Source organism: Petaurus breviceps, unplaced genomic scaffold (assembly GCF_028583685.1).
Source record: "Petaurus breviceps papuanus isolate PSGF00001 unplaced genomic scaffold, PetGlider_PUasm1.0 90762, whole genome shotgun sequence".
In the NCBI taxonomy this organism is placed as follows: domain Eukaryota; kingdom Metazoa; phylum Chordata; class Mammalia; order Diprotodontia; family Petauridae; genus Petaurus; species Petaurus breviceps.
Genome location: NW_027187339.1, coordinates 431,872 through 446,727, shown reverse-complemented (window position 1 = coordinate 446,727; position 14,856 = coordinate 431,872). Strand labels below are relative to the sequence as shown.

General features: G+C 45.4%; 2 protein-coding genes across 7 annotated transcripts in view; both read left to right on the top strand.

Annotated features, from left to right (window-relative positions):
- The first annotated feature begins 76 nt into the window (after positions 1-76).
- On the top strand, positions 77-6,386 carry LOC138146398 (ubiquitin carboxyl-terminal hydrolase 54-like). 2 transcript variants are annotated; one of them, XM_069068242.1, is made up of 3 exons: positions 77-1,320; positions 3,726-3,912; positions 4,987-6,386. In XM_069068242.1, exons 1-3 carry the CDS (start codon positions 1,258-1,260, stop codon positions 5,550-5,552), a joined length of 816 nt encoding a protein of 271 aa, XP_068924343.1. In that variant the 5' UTR covers positions 77-1,257; the 3' UTR covers positions 5,553-6,386. The 2 variants fall into 2 exon arrangements, with proteins under 2 accessions (XP_068924343.1, XP_068924342.1); XM_069068241.1 differs by lacking the exon at positions 77-1,320 and adding an exon at positions 1,331-3,382.
- A 5,533-nt stretch (positions 6,387-11,919) lies between these two features.
- PPP3CB (protein phosphatase 3 catalytic subunit beta) overlaps positions 11,920-14,856 on the top strand; it is a 50,274-nt gene continuing 47,337 nt past the window's right edge. For 3 of the 5 annotated variants that reach the window (XM_069068223.1, XM_069068221.1, XM_069068222.1), the window contains exon 1: positions 11,921-12,041. In XM_069068223.1, the coding sequence (XP_068924324.1) occupies positions 11,972-12,041 (70 nt within the window). In that variant the 5' untranslated portion in view covers positions 11,921-11,971. Of the gene's footprint in view, positions 12,042-12,422; positions 12,441-14,856 lie in introns of those variants that run through there. The other 2 variants (XM_069068220.1, XM_069068225.1) reach the window with 2 other exon arrangements.

Below are 14,856 nucleotides of genomic sequence, written 5' to 3'. Positions count from 1 at the left end.
CACGCAGTCTCAGTGGCACTGTTGTCTCGGGCAGGGAGGAACCCCCCATGTCTTCTCAAAGTTTTGTAAGTTAAATTAAGGACAAACTTATCCAGAATACAACCACTCAAGAGGAAGTTCAGGGGGTAGGATAAACAAAAACTGACCCTTGTATTCTGTGGGAAGTGTTCCTTGGACTTCTGATCTATATTAAAGTGAGTAGGCAATGCCCCACTACCCACATTTGACTTCCGTCAGTTATCACTCTTGACAGCTGTGCATTCAGTGACCTGAATCCAGTGGGGACAGGGGTTCCCTGCCTAGAGTAGTTTGGTCATTTTCTTCTGGAAGAATTTGGTTTAGAACCTTTAGGATGAAGGATACAAGAATGGCCTAAATTTGAAGGAGGCAGGGACTGGCAAACCACTCCAATATCTTTGCCAAGAAAACCCCATGGAAAAGTCTGAACCACAGAAGGGGCTGTTGGGTTCCCTTCCACAGAACATCACTTTTTGGCCAAAGGAAGGAGAGGAGACGAAGTCGGGGTAACTGTCACTGATTCAAGTTGCATTTGATTTCCAGCTGAAAAGAGTCACCTTTACTAGGAGAAATTTCATTCATTACATCAAATTTACAATAAGCCTATATACTATATGTACAAACCTATATACTAATATGTACAAGGCACAAATATCGAGAATACAGTGAAAAAACAATATTCCTTGCCCTCTAGGAGCTCCCATTCTACTGGAATGCAACATTTAAACAGATTAAATAATCAAAATATAATTTGAGAAAAGAGAGCGTACTCACAACAGTTAATGGAAAAAGCTTCCTGTAGGAGATGATGCCTGAGCTCAGCCTCAAAAGAAGTCAAGGCCCCATGGAGGTGGAGGTAGAAGGAGAAGCCGTCCCAGACTTGGAGACAGCTAGTGCCATGGCATTGAGACAGATGTGACAGAGCCAAGCTCAGCAAACAATAAGTGGCCAGTTTCCCTGGAGCAAAAAATCCACGAAGAGGAGTAATGTGAAATTGAGGAGGCCTCTGGAACCAGACTGGGGAGGGTTTCATGGGCTGGAGGAGGATGTAAAAGCTTCCCTGAGGCTTCCACAGAATATTCACAGCCTGAGCTCTGGTGGGCCAGGAGTGGGCGAATCCCAGCCAGCTGGGATCCCTAGACTTCTCAAGGAGTATCTGGAGGCAGCTTGAGGACACCCATGACACCCATGTGCTGAGCCAGAGCAGTAGATACTTGACCACAGATATATTCAGTATCCATGACATCCAACATTAGTCTACTCAGAGACTCCATGGGGCTTCTGCATCATTGGTCTGTGGTGGTAAGAAACTTTATTCACCAGTTCCTAAGCCTCTCTGAGGACCTTCCCATTTTCATCAGAAGGGTTTTTTTTTTCCCTAACATTCACTCAAATATACTGTAAGCTCAAATAAATTCAGAGACTGCAGTTCTAGTAGCATTAGCTTCCCAGAGTCCCTCTGGACTCCATGGTCTTGTTGGACCTTGCTGGTGTTTGATATAGAGATTTGGTTCCTCTATCTTTAAGGGATAATTGCTCATATGGGTGAAATTTAACCCAGGGCAAAATCACAGTTTCTCCCCTTAACCTGACCCTTCCCAGCCTTGTCCCCAGATCTCAAACTCTCTATGACCTTATCCTTGAGAGGGGTTAGGGAATTGGGTGAGAGATGTTTTGGGGAGGGAAGGAAGGCAAATTTGGGAACTTTAGCCAAAAAATGGATAAAGCAGATAATTTGCATTGCTGGATACCAAGTGGACTGATGGGGGCGGGGGAGAGGGGGCGCCCAGTGGAATGTCTCCACAAGAGAAGATGGGCCAGGTCCTTGATCCATAGAACTACTTTTTATCTCTCATTCAGCTGTATTCATTGAAGGGGATTTGACTCTCCACCCCAGGCTCTTTACCTTTTTGAATGGAGTTTTGAAGCCTGCTAAGAAGCTAGACTTGTTGAGATATGGATGAAGTGTGCACTGAAGGCCCTGGAGCCTTCTCTGTTTCCATCAGGGGCATTATCATCCCCCCATCCTCTTGGATGTGTAACTAACTTAGAGTCTTTCATCTCCCTTCAGCAGACAAAACCAGTCAGTTGCTCTCATTTGTAGTAACTTTTTTTTTTCCTTTTTGGAGGGCAATTGGAGTTAAGTGACTTGCCCAAGGTCACACAACTAGTTTTTGTGTTAAGTATCTGAGGTCAGATTTGAACTCAGGTCCTTCTGACTTCAGGGCCGGTGCTGTATTCACTGAGCCACCTAGCCGCCCCATTTGTAGTAACTTTTAACTCGTCTTCCTGCTTCTCTTCCCTTTCCAGTCTATCCATCATGTAGCTGCCTGAGTAATCTTTCTAAGACATTGATAGGATCAGATCACTCACTGTACACAAAAACCTTCAGTGGCTGCCTATTGTTTATGAAATAATTCAGAATTACAACTTGGGAATCCAGCATTCTCCAAAATCTGGTTCAGATCCACCCACTTAAGCTTATCTCATGCAGTTTTCCTTCATCCAACAATTAAATATTTAAGCACTTGCCCAGGCACTGTATTAGGTGATAGGGTATATACAAAGGATAGAACAAACTCCACTCTCATAGAACTTATATTCTAACATCATCATTATCATAAAAACACCTTTGTTAAATTCTTCTCTGCACCTGGCCCTCTTCTGGACACCATACAAAACTGAAAAAAAAGGCCATTCCCTCCAGGAATGTTCAGTCAATCCGGAGAGAACAAAGATGGGAAAAATGGAGTGAATGTCCACCTCACTGGCTAAGATGTTGAACAGCTGCACAAATAGAGATCTGGAGCACTGACATTATAAACACGTCCATGTTAAGGACCTTGTTTTGAGGAAAAAGGGGTGAGCAGCAAGCAGTGGGGCAGCTCTGCCAGGCTCTGTGCTTCTCAGTAAGGATACAGAGATATATATTGTTATGTCTGGCCATACTGGATGGTTCCTTTCCACAGCTCATGCTCACCCTTCCCACTCCTGTGTCTGTGATCCTGGAAGGGAGGGGCTCCCTCTCTCCTTCCCCCCCAGACATATGCAGCTGCTCTCACGACACTATCACTGAGCCACCCTCTGCCACATCTCCCTTCACACTTCGTGTGACACACTTCGTGTGACACACATGTCTCCTTTGTGGGTGTCTCCCTCTGATGGGATTGTAGAAGTTAACAGCTGAGGGAGTTGCTGCAGGAGGCCTCTGTGCAGGGACAGGGGACTTCTGAGATCCCTTCCAACTGGGAGACTCACACTTATCCTTTGAGGTCCCCTGGTCTCCCCCTCATTACAGATGGGAGCTGTTAACTGTCTAACCCACTGGCCCATGGCCACAAGGAGAATTCTCGGATCCAGCTCTGTGAGTTTGTCCCTGCCCTCTTGCCTATTAGGTTGTCAGCTCCAGGAGAGGAACACATGTATCTGTGATTCTGTCCTAAGGGCCTGGTATGTAGTAGGCGCTTGTCAACTACAGAATTGAATTAAAGAGCAGATCTGAAGCTTGGTGTCTTTAAGGTATAGTGATCAGCCCCACAGGGGTGACTAGCTAGGCTGGAGACCCTTCAAGAATTCTTCCTGCTTCAGTTTCCTCTCTCTATTCCTAGTCCCTTACTTGCCCTTACTGTGTTTTCCCAATCACTCCCTGCTGTGTTAATCCTTATTTCTATGTTTTTTTTTTCTTTTTTGTCTCATTTCATTATAAGGAAACTTCAAACATGAGGAAAAAGCCTTTGGAAACCAGGCACCGTTGTTCCAGCTCCTCTTCCCTCTCTGTCATCCATGACCCTCCTGTGTTCCTCCCCAGTCCCCAGGTCCTCCCTCCCCAGCCACAGTTCCTGCCCCCTGATGTCCTGATGCCCACCATGGCAGGGGAGCCCCATAGACCCCCAGGTAACTCTCGGGTCCCAGATCCTGTGCAAGGAATAGCTACTCTGCTGGGGGCCTTTCTGAGCTGGCTACATTGGAATCATGAGGTGGGAGTGGAATTTGGGGTGTGGGCTCCTTTTTTGAAATTAAGTATTGAAGTCAGAATTGTGATTAGATAATTTGGGGGCTAGAGGAAAGGATAGGGGATAAGATTCTGTGAAGGGCAGAAAGCACAGAGGAGATTGTTTTTCTCTCCATCCTGGTTAGAGATTTGACTAATGTGAAAGATTAGATGACACCAGTGTTAGAGATGAAAATACTAAATTTGCCATCAGCTTTGCCCACAATGATTATGACTGCTTTAAATTATGCTTCCTCTATATGGGCAAGTGACCTAGCCTCTGGGATAGGGGTCTAAATCCCTCCCTGGAATGCCTTTAATTATGGTGGGTCAAACTTTTGGATGACCAAAGAGGATTCACGAGTAGTAGTCTGCAGGGGTCACACCTCCAGTCTGAACTGTCTAAGCATAGCTCATCAATCATAAACCAAGGGATTCTGAAGACACTTGCACCATTAAGTATGGACATTCTGTGGGCACCTCTAGCCTCTGATCCCTAAAATCACTCCCTGTTTTCTCAGCAAGATCCCCTCATTATTCTACTTCCCTGAGCTCTATCTCCAGCTTCAGGGCCTCCATGCCCTAAGGTCATGTGGTATAGACTGAGGAGGTATATGGAGAGAGTGACACAAAGGTGTCATTGGTATTTAGCCAGTGGAAAGCTGGGCTCTCTGGATGGAAACTGCTTCCACCAGCATGGAGGAATCAGCATGTACCACGTACTTCCTGAATACAGAGCCCTGTGCCTTTAAAAGAAATGGAGGAAGGAAAAGGCACTCTTATTAATTATCTTCAAGGTGTCTAGAGTCTAGGTGGCTGACAAAATAGATACGCCATGTGGGATAAAGACATAATAACCCTTATGGGAAACTACATGAGGATGAGGGGGGATGAGGGTTAAGGATGGTCATGTGGGAAGGAAAAAATTGCATGGGAGGTACTCAGTCATTGTGATTTTTTTTTTTAAATTTCTTTAGGAACTTCAAGGAGTATCCAACAGCTTCTGGTTATATGTGACAGGGGTGAAGCTTCCCGAGGGGTCAAATACACAGGGGAGACCCTGAACTACAAGAGCCTCCCACGTCCTTCAAGAGCTGATTTCTCCTGGAGCCCATTGCCAGAGACCAACCAGCATTATGAGACCAGAGCCTCAGGCACTTCAGGGCTCTGGCCACAGCTGACCAACACTGCCACACTGCCAGACAGAAGCCAGCGACTGCAGGGTCCACATACCCAGTCGTGGGGGAGACTCTTTCATTCACAATCACACTCTCCCATTGCCTGTCATCCATCATCATTGCCCAGTACTATTTCTATGCCCCTGGAGATATCGCAGAATTCCAGCCTTTTACCTAGCTCCTCCCGGGGCCCCGGACCCAGAAGAGTGGACATACCCCCTGATGATGATTGGAGGAAGAACACTTACGCCCCTCAGCCTGGACATAGGAGAACAGAAGGAAGTGGGCCTCTTTTTGCCGCCTCAGATGTCCATCGAAGGGGGCTGCTGACCTGGGCTGCAGCCCCACAGCACAGTGGGTGGTGAGGGGCTCTTTTTCACTCCTCTTGACTTAATTCTTTTTTCTCATATTAATGTGCCATGTCAGAGCTGGTGCCCAATATTGCTGTCATTGCTGTGCCAGGATCATTTCAGTATAGGCCTCTATGTCCTTAGTGGTTCTGGAATCTCAAGAGACATTTGGCTGATGGAATCCCAGCTTGAAAAAATGGGCAGCTGCTTTAGGATGGGGTGCTGCCAAAGGATAGTTTTGACTTAATTGTAGCATTAGAATTTTAAAGGTCAACACATGAAATGTCACTGATCAGCTCAAGGTCATCTACCTTGTCCCTATGCCCTGCTGCAGTCCCAGCCTCCCCCCCCCCCCAATCCAGTGTTCATGTTCTCCTTGGTTCTGTAGGCCTCTTCTTTTCCCTTGTAGACCTCCCTTCCCCCTCTGTTCTCTTCCCTCCCTACAAACCTCTCACGTCCTCAGTACTTCCTTTCCCACCTCCACTCTCCTCCCCCCAAAATTCCTCTAGATACATATAGTTGTATAGTTTCTATCCTTGTCTTGTGTCTGGCTAAGACCTGAAGGGAGCCTAGCTGGTCAAGAAGCCTAGCCTCTGAGACTCCTCTCCCACCCACACTTCTCACAGTGAAGAATATGGGTGGAGCTGCCAGCACATACACGGATACCCTTGCCTTCCTACAGAAACACTAACCGAGTCAAGCACACTAACCCTTCTTCCAAGCAGCAGATCCATTACTGCCACTCACTCACTTGCCATTGTAAACACTCAGAATAAGTTGAAGTATTTTAGGGCCAAACATAACTGTTTTTGTAAAGTATTTTTGAATAAATCTGAGAGTTCTATTTAACACCTTGGCTACCTATTGTTTTCACTACCAAGTTTTCATTTTTTTTTCCAGGGAGATCCTGGGCAATCAGGAACTCACCACAAGTCTAGTTCTACCAATGGGAGACAGCCTATCTGGTGGGGAGGAGGTGAAAAGAATCCACATGTAAAGGGAGGTTGGGAATAAGAAGAGTGTGGGGGCATAGGAAGGTTCAAAGAATCAAACAGTCTCAGAGTTTAAAGGGGCCACGGTGATCATCTAGTAGTTTGTAACAAAGAATTCCCCCTCTGACATAGATGACCAAAGGTCGTCCACTTGGGGATATTCCCTTGATTGACACACATCATCTCCTGAAGCAGTTCATTCCACTTCTGGAAAGCTCTAATTGGTAGGAAACTTTTCCTTGTTTCAATCCTCAATTGGCCTCTTAGGTCAATGATAGTCCAGAGGATGGAGGGAGAAGTTTATTTTAGGACACATGGCTGTATATGGGGCATTACAGAGAGTAAGGAGTTGAAGATGACACCTCAGAAGCATAAGTAACTGGGGTGATGGCGGTACTTTCAATGGAAAGAGAGAAGGGTTTGGGGGAAGAGACAATGAGCTCGGTTTGGAACATGTTGAGTTTAAGATGTCTACAGCACATTCAGTTTGAGATGTCTAATAGGCAATATCTAATAGATAATAATAATATCTAATAGATGCAAGACTAGAGGGTGGAAGAGAGAATAGGGTTGGATAAGTAGACCAGAGTCATCTGCATAGCAATGATCACTGAACCCATGGGAGTTGGTGAGATGAAGTGTAAACATATAGAGGAAGAAGAAAAGAGGGCCCAGGACAGAGCCTTGGGGGAGCCTCCATGTTTAACAGGTGTGATACCACAAAAGGTCAAGCAGGTCAGAGGAGAACCAGGAGGGAGCAGTGCCACAAAAACGTAGAGAAGAGAATATTAAAGAGTGACCCACAGTGTCAAAGGCTTCTGAGAGTTCTAGCTGGATAAGAACTGAGAAAAGGCCATCAGGCTTGATCATTGGCAACTTGAGAGAGGTCAGCTGAGGTTGAATAATGAAGGCAAAATCCACATTGTAGAATTAAGAGAGGGTGAAGCATACTTCTCAAGGTTAGCCACAAAAGGAGCAGAGATATAGGATGATAGCTGCTGGGGATGTGGAGATCGAGAGGTTTTTTTGGGTGAGGGAGAAAAATGTTTGCATGTTTGTGGTAAATACTGCCCAAAGACCTAAGGAAGGCAGCCAGAAGAGAGAAACACAAAGCCTGGGACGGGAAGAAGTGCTTGCCCATCAATCAAGTAACAAACTCTAAATTTTTTCATGAAATCTTGAATTAGATTCTACCCTACCACTCACAATGACCCTCTTATGCCAGCTGCAGCTAAAGGCACTGACTGTTTTACTTAATAAATAGCATTGGTCTTGGAGTCAGGAGATACACGTTCAAGTCTCAGTTCCAATTCTCACTGGAGGAGAGTCTGTTTTGTCATCTGTAAAACAGGTATGATACTTGTACCAGCTACTTTACAGGGTTGTTGTGAGGAGAACATTTTTCAAATATTAAAGCACAAAATATTTTGACTCTCTACTGTCATCTTCTTTCATGTCCCTTGTTCCTTTGTCCTACTGAAGATGTTGTCCTCCCAAACAAACCCCAGTCTTGGATCACTCCTACCATCCACTTCTTTCATCATACTTTTTGCTGTCCTTTAGTTGTTTTTCTGTCATGTCCAGATCTTCATGACCCCATTTGGGACTTTCTTGGCAAAGATACTGGAGTGCTTTACCATTTTCTCCAACTCATTTTACAAATGAGGAAACTAAGGCAAACAGAGTTACACGCCTTGCCCAGGGTCACACAGCTAGTAAGTGTCTGAGGCCAGATTTGAACTCAAGAAGATGGGTCTTCCTGACTCCAGGTTCAGCGCTCTATCCACTTTGCCAGCTAGCTGCCCTCTTACCTGCTACAATAGGAAGCTGGAGAAATTTACAAAGCTGGGCTGACTAGGTTCATTACAAATCTATGTTATAAACTCAACAGGGTCCTTGCTGCATTAAGGCAATCCTACATTTCCCTCATTGACTCACTATCCCACTCATTCACCCTAGCAGTTTTTCCAAAACATTTCATGCCTCTTCAAAGCTCCCATGACTTTCCTCTCAACTGAGAACCATATTTCACTGTAAAAAAAAAAAAAAGGTATTAACTTTACTTTTCCCTTCATCTTCAGCTCATGCTACTTAGATGCATTTTGCTGCTTCCTTTTCCCTTACCTCATTTTGCCAAGCAGACCAAGATTCACACACAAGTAGTCCCATTCAGGTTCATCTTCTCCAAGAGATTTCCCCCTCTATCGCCCCTTCTCCCTCACTAATCTTCAAATGATCTTTGTCTACAGAGACAGTCCAATGCTTCCACACTCCCTCCCTAGCTCTCAATCCCCCATAATATTGATAGTAAGCACAACTTAAGAGCAAATGGCTAGTGTTCCCCACAAAAAAACTGAGATCTGGGCACGAGAAAGGCCAAACCCTCCATACCATTCTTTTTTATATCCCTTAAAATTGGTGATGGATAAAGGCCAACATCTCCACTAAAATCATTTTCTGGGGTCAAGATAGATTTATGAAATTCTGTATCATTCCCCCTTCCTTACCCTAGACCAGAGAGTGAGTTTGGTCTTTATCATTCCTGTTAGACTTTAGACCCCCTGCACTCTACAAAACAACTCCTGACCCTAGATTCTAGCACAATGATGAAATATTCTTAGCTGAGACTCAGGATAGTGAATTGAGTGCTGGTTTACCAGAGATCTGTGTTCTAATTCTGCCTCCTGAACTTTTAATCTGGGAGAGGTGTGGCAGAAAACCCCCTGATGAATTTGTGGTCAGAAGATCTGAGTTTGAATTCCAGTTCTGATAATTACTACTGTGCAATCTTGGAGTCCACTTTACATCTACCCATCTTAGTTTTGTAAAATTATGACAATGCCTGTAGTACCTTCCTCAAAGGACTGTGGAGACAACTGTGCATAAAGTACTTTGCAAAAAAACATAATTAAAAGTTCTATTTTTCAAAATTACTGCTTGGAATTTATCATCACAAGCAGCTGTTAACCCATTTTTCATGTGAAAATACTTTTGTCTAGTTTTGAGTATAGATGGAGTATCTCCTATGAAATTACTATGTGCTTTTGGAATCATGTTAATTGATTCTGAAATCTTTTTTTCACTATTCAAAGGGCTCCCCAAATGCTATGAAACAAAGGCAAAAACATAAAGGGATCCTAAGGGTCAAAAGGGTCAGAAGGCTCTACCACAAGTTGGACACAAATAGTCCATATGAACATTTGGAGTAGAGATGTCTTCTAAATTTGCACATATCACATTTGTCTTGAGCTACTACAATTCTGCTTTGCTCATAGACTACAGAGCCTTCTTTGTTTCTGGCACGACATGTTAGGCAGTTCTGTGCCAGTCTTTTCCATGTCTTGCCTTGCATGAGTTCTCCATAAAATTGTCTTTTAGGCAAATGTAGGTTTGGCATTCGAACAACACTATGGGCCCATCATAGTTGTGCTCTCTGCAGTAGAGTTTGAATGCTTGGCAGTTCAGCTCAAGAAAGGACCTCAGGGGCGGCTAGGTGGTGCAGTGAATAGAGCACTGGCCCTGGAGTCAGGAGCACCTGAATTCAAATTCAGCCTCAGACATTTAACACAAAAAAAATAGCTGTGTGACCTTGGGCAAGTCACTTAACCCTAACTGACTACCCTCCCCCCTTCAAAAAGCAAAAAAATAAAAAAGTATCTCAAAAGGACCTCAGTGTCTGATACCTTATCCTACTAGGTGATCTTCAGAATCTTTTTAAGACAATTCAAAATGAAGCAATTCATTTTCCTTGCATGGCACTGGTAGACAGTCCAGGTTTCACAAGCATAAAACAATGAGGTCAGCACAATGATCCTGTAGACCTTCAATTTGACAGGCAGTCTAACACATCTTTTCTTCCATACTTTCCTTGAAAGCCTCCCAAATACTGAGGTAGATCTAGCAACCTCATCATCTATGTGTACATTTTTGGTAAGTATACTGCCAAGGTATGTGAATTTATTCATAACATTCAAAATTTCTGTTTGCTGTAACTGATGGTACCACGGTATGGATGGTGTAGTGCCGGCTAGAGGAGAATCTCAGTTTCTTGGCATTACTTGTCAGACCAAAATGAGCACAAGCAGCAGAGAGACGATTCATACTGTTTCATCTCTGACTCAGAGGCTGCATTGAGTGCACAATCACGTGCAAATAAAAAGTCTAGCACCAACTCTCCCTTCACCTCAGTCTTGGCTTGTAGCTTTTTCAGGCTAAATAATTTACTAACAGTATGGTAGATGGCCTTGATGCCATTTTTTATCTCACTGAAGGCATCTCACAACATCCAATGAAAACATTTTCAAAAAAAAAAGGGGGGGGGGAAGATCTGTTTCATTCCACTGGTGACTGGGAAAGCTCAAGGGCATCCTCTGTATCCTAAATCCATACGAGCATGCCTGGAAGGTAATGTTAGAGGAAGCCACTACCAACAGGGCCCTCCAGTCTGAAAAGCTGGAACACGTTCTAAAACCTGACCCACCCTTGTAGTTATTAGAGCTACCAAAATAAGCAAGTGAACAAAAACAAAACAAACTCAAAATTCCTTAACGGAATTCGGGTGAAAGATCCACGCGTGGAATCAAGGACTCAGTTCACAGACACTTGCTAGCTCTGTGTCTCTCTGCCTTTGTCTGCTAGTTTTCTCATCTGCAGAATGGGCAGAACAGCCCTTCCCTCCCAGGGCTGTCTAGAGGATCAAAGGCAGTGTTCACACCTCCAAGGGACTACACAAGCGCTAGCTATCGGTCACAGTTACAGCCAGAATCCTGATAGGTCAGTTCTCTGGCGCTGCAAATCCTTGCAGACACGTTTTCATTTGGTTTTTGGAGGTCGATTGGATTAGCATCTACTAAATTGTGTGGGCAGCCTTTTCTGCTCACCACGTGGCAGCCATTGTACTAATCGCGGGGTGCACAGAAAAAAGAAAAGGGCCAAAGGGAGTGTCTGCCCTCAGCGGGCTTACAGTCTAACCGGAAGCCGGTGCGCTAGGAGCCAGGCGCCCACAAGCTAAGGCCAGGATACGCCGGCAGAAATCCGCAGAGGCAAGGCAGTGAGCATTAGGGAGCCAGAGAGGTGGGCCGGCGCCGGCTTTGGTGGGGCCCTCCTTCCACGCTCGCCCTTCTCTCCCCACGCCCCCTTTTCCCTCTCTTCCGAGCTTGCTGGAGGCTCCGCTGCCCGCAGGAACTTTATCCCGGCCCCTCGCCTCGGGACTGGCCTCATTTTTTTTTCTTTTTCCCTGCGGTCGGTAATTTTGCTCCGGTCCCTCGAATGCGCCCAGCCCCCGCCCACGCCCGCGCGGTGCACGCCGGTCGGTCCCAGCCGCGCTGGGAGGAGAGAGGCTCCGCCATGTTCCCCGGCGGCGCTGCCGCTCGGCCCTGCTAGCCGCCGCCCCCGCCCCCGACCCCGCCCGGCCCCCCAGCTGAGCAGAGCCCCGGGCCGAGCATGGCCGCCCCGGAGCCGGCGCGGACGCCGCCGCCGCCGCCCCCGCCCGGGGCAGACCGCGTAGTCAAAGGTGAGCGGCGGAGGCAGCGCCGGGAGCGGGGCCAAAGAGGAGGAAGGAGGCTTCGGGCCGCCTCCGGGAGCGAGCGGGTCCGGAAGGGCGGGTGACTGACGGGCGCGGGAGGGGGTGGTCGGCTCGAGGCCGGAGGCCCCGGCGCCACCCCCTTCTCCCCAGGCCCTGGTCAGGCCGGGAGTCCCGGCCCCTCGGTGCGGCCTGTCCGGCCCAGCGTGGGCTGGGACGGGAGCCGAGGGGGGTCACGCGGGGTCTTGGAGGAGCCGGGCTGGTGGGGGGTGATCGCGGCCGGGGCCGAGGGGGGGGGGGGGGGGGCGACAAGAACGGGAGCTGGGGCCGGGGGGGAGCTGTCAGGGCCGAAAAGGGATGGGCACAGCGCTGTCAGCCGAGCCTCGCTTGGTGAGGGGCCAAAGGGGATCCCCGGGGCTGGGTCAGCCGCGGTCCTGAGCTGGGAAAGTTCTCCGGGTGCCCAGTGGGGTGGAGGTGGGGGCGGGGGCGATTTTTTACCGTGTATGTTTCCAAACCTCCATGGGAATGTCAACTTCAAAGATGCTGTGTGGGGGGTGGGGAGGGGTGGGTGGAGGTGGGGAAATGGGATAATTTTCCTGCCTTCATTTGTGGTGCAGCCATGCCAGTAAACTACAGGCATCTTAAAATTGTCAATATTGGTTTGATTACTTTGTTTCTTTGTCTTTTGAAAGGTAGATAACACTACATCCCATTTTCTTCTATGTGTTAGACCAGGCTGGATTTTCAAATCTGAACAGATTTCTAATTTTTTTTTTAAATTTTCCTTTGTTTAGTTGGATTTCAGAACCCCAAATTTTGGCTCTCAATAACTGTTTCCAAGTGTAACTCCGAAGGGGAGAATGCCTGTGTTTATGTAGATTGTCAGGATAACATTGTATCCAGTTTGTATGCCAGAGCATCCATCCGATTTGGTGAGATGCCAGGAGGGGTCCTCAAAGCCCAATCATCAAAGGGTGGAAAAGTTAGAAGGAGCTGTTGAAGGCCTTTAAGGAATTAGTGACCCTGGGATTCTGAAGAGAGTAATTCCTTCTGTCTTATGGGAGGGTAAGGCTTTCACCTGCAGCAGGAAAACAGTGCCCTGACCCAGATAGAATCTTTTAAAGCCCTTTTAAACTCAGGTACTACTGTCTTTTCAGATTTAGGTTTTTCAGATTTTGGTTCATTTCTGCAGTACCCCTAGGAAGAAGCATACAGCTCTAGGGTTTTATAAGGTGAGGCTTTGTGAGCTACTGCTTAATTTTCTGTCTGCCTGCTCACTCTAGTCCCTAGGCACTCTGACAGGGATATTAGATTAGGGTAGTTACATTCCTGCAGCCTGGATTTGTGCTTTCCTTAGGCTTGTGAACCCACCCATCCTTTGTATGTATGGTGGTGCTTTCTTTTTTCTGCTTATATCATGGATGTCAAAGCCATTAAGGTTTATTAGTGTAGTTGAAATAATTCATTTTGTAGTTTGTGCTCTTTTTCCTCACATTGAAGTGAAAAGTATGGTTGACATGGAGCAGAGGGCATTTGGATAAAGAATATAGGAAATGAATATTGCTTCTGCAAGGAATTTCGTTGTTTGCCCAGTGAAAACTGGCTCCTAGTTGCTCATCTGTGTCCCTTCTGTGACTATGGTATGTGGAGCCTTTTCTGTGACAATTGTCATTTTTTCGTGTTATCTCTCAAACATCTAGAGTGCCTGGTTTAAAGCAAATGTTCAGGAGTGATACAAGTTAACACTTATGTTCTGTTTATTAAACATTGAACACCCTTCATTGAACTACCACAGTTCATTGAGGACTTCAGCCACATAGATAGGTTCAGAAAAACTTTAAGATTTTTCATCTTCAGGTTTTCATTATATCTTTAATAATTATGTCATCATGATGTATTTGGTGGTAGGGAGCAGCAAAGCAAGGAAGGAGAGTTTAAAATTTCATTTACTTTTCATTTATAACCATTTTTTCTTTTGGACTTAGGATATGTGCTGTTTTTGACAACTGGAGAAAAATATCAAAAAACCTAGAACCTCATCTCATTCTTTTTCTAACTTGCCATGTCATCGAACTCAAGAACGTTTTTTTAAATCTTTTTTTCTATGTTATGTATACAATTTTTAAATGTACACTATCTCTTTTCAACATTCCTGAGAGGTTTTTTTGTTTGTTTTTTAAAATTCTGATTTTAGACCTAATGTGATAGTCATTTGAGCATAGAAAATACACATTGTGATTAATATAGTATTCTGTAATTGATAAATCATTGAAGAAGTGTTAATCCAAATATCCTCACTAATAGAGTTACTATGTTGATTAGTATTATAGAATGTCGGTCTCCTTATCAGCAGGGATTATTTCATTCTTTGTATTTGTATTTCTAATGCCTAGCACACAGTGCTTGACACAGAAGGCACCTAATAAATACTTGTTGCTTGTCTGTTAATGTTCAAAATCAGGGGACTGTATTTGGTTGTGCAGATTTTGAAAGTTATAGCAACAAATTATAGCAATCTCTGTATGTTAATGCTAGATAAGCAAGAAAAATATTTGACATGAAATATAAAAGCATGGGATTCTACTGTAAAACAGGTATAACTGAAAAGAATGTCACCTGTGTAATAATTATTATGGTGTTTTAATGCAGCTGATTGTGGGTTATTCCCTCTGACCTTTCTGTCCCTGGCTAATTAAAGCAGATGCTGCACTGATCCCATTAAGGAAAGCTTAAGCTACCTGCTAAGATCAAATTCAGCTTTCTATAGAAAACTAATGTAGAACAATTGGGTGAGAATATATACCTT

Bases quoted from the DNA above. Each gene is read 5' to 3' on its own strand.
- LOC138146398 (XM_069068241.1), top strand. From the start codon at position 3,317: ATGGGAGCTGTTAACTGTCTAACCCACTGGCCCATGGCCACAAGGAGA. The intron at 3,383-3,725 runs GTGAGTTTGTCC...TTTCATTATAAG, and splicing joins GAATTCTCGGATCCAGCTCT to GAAACTTCAAACATGAGGAA. The intron at 3,913-4,986 runs GTAACTCTCGGG...AAATTTCTTTAG, and splicing joins GGAGCCCCATAGACCCCCAG to GAACTTCAAGGAGTATCCAA.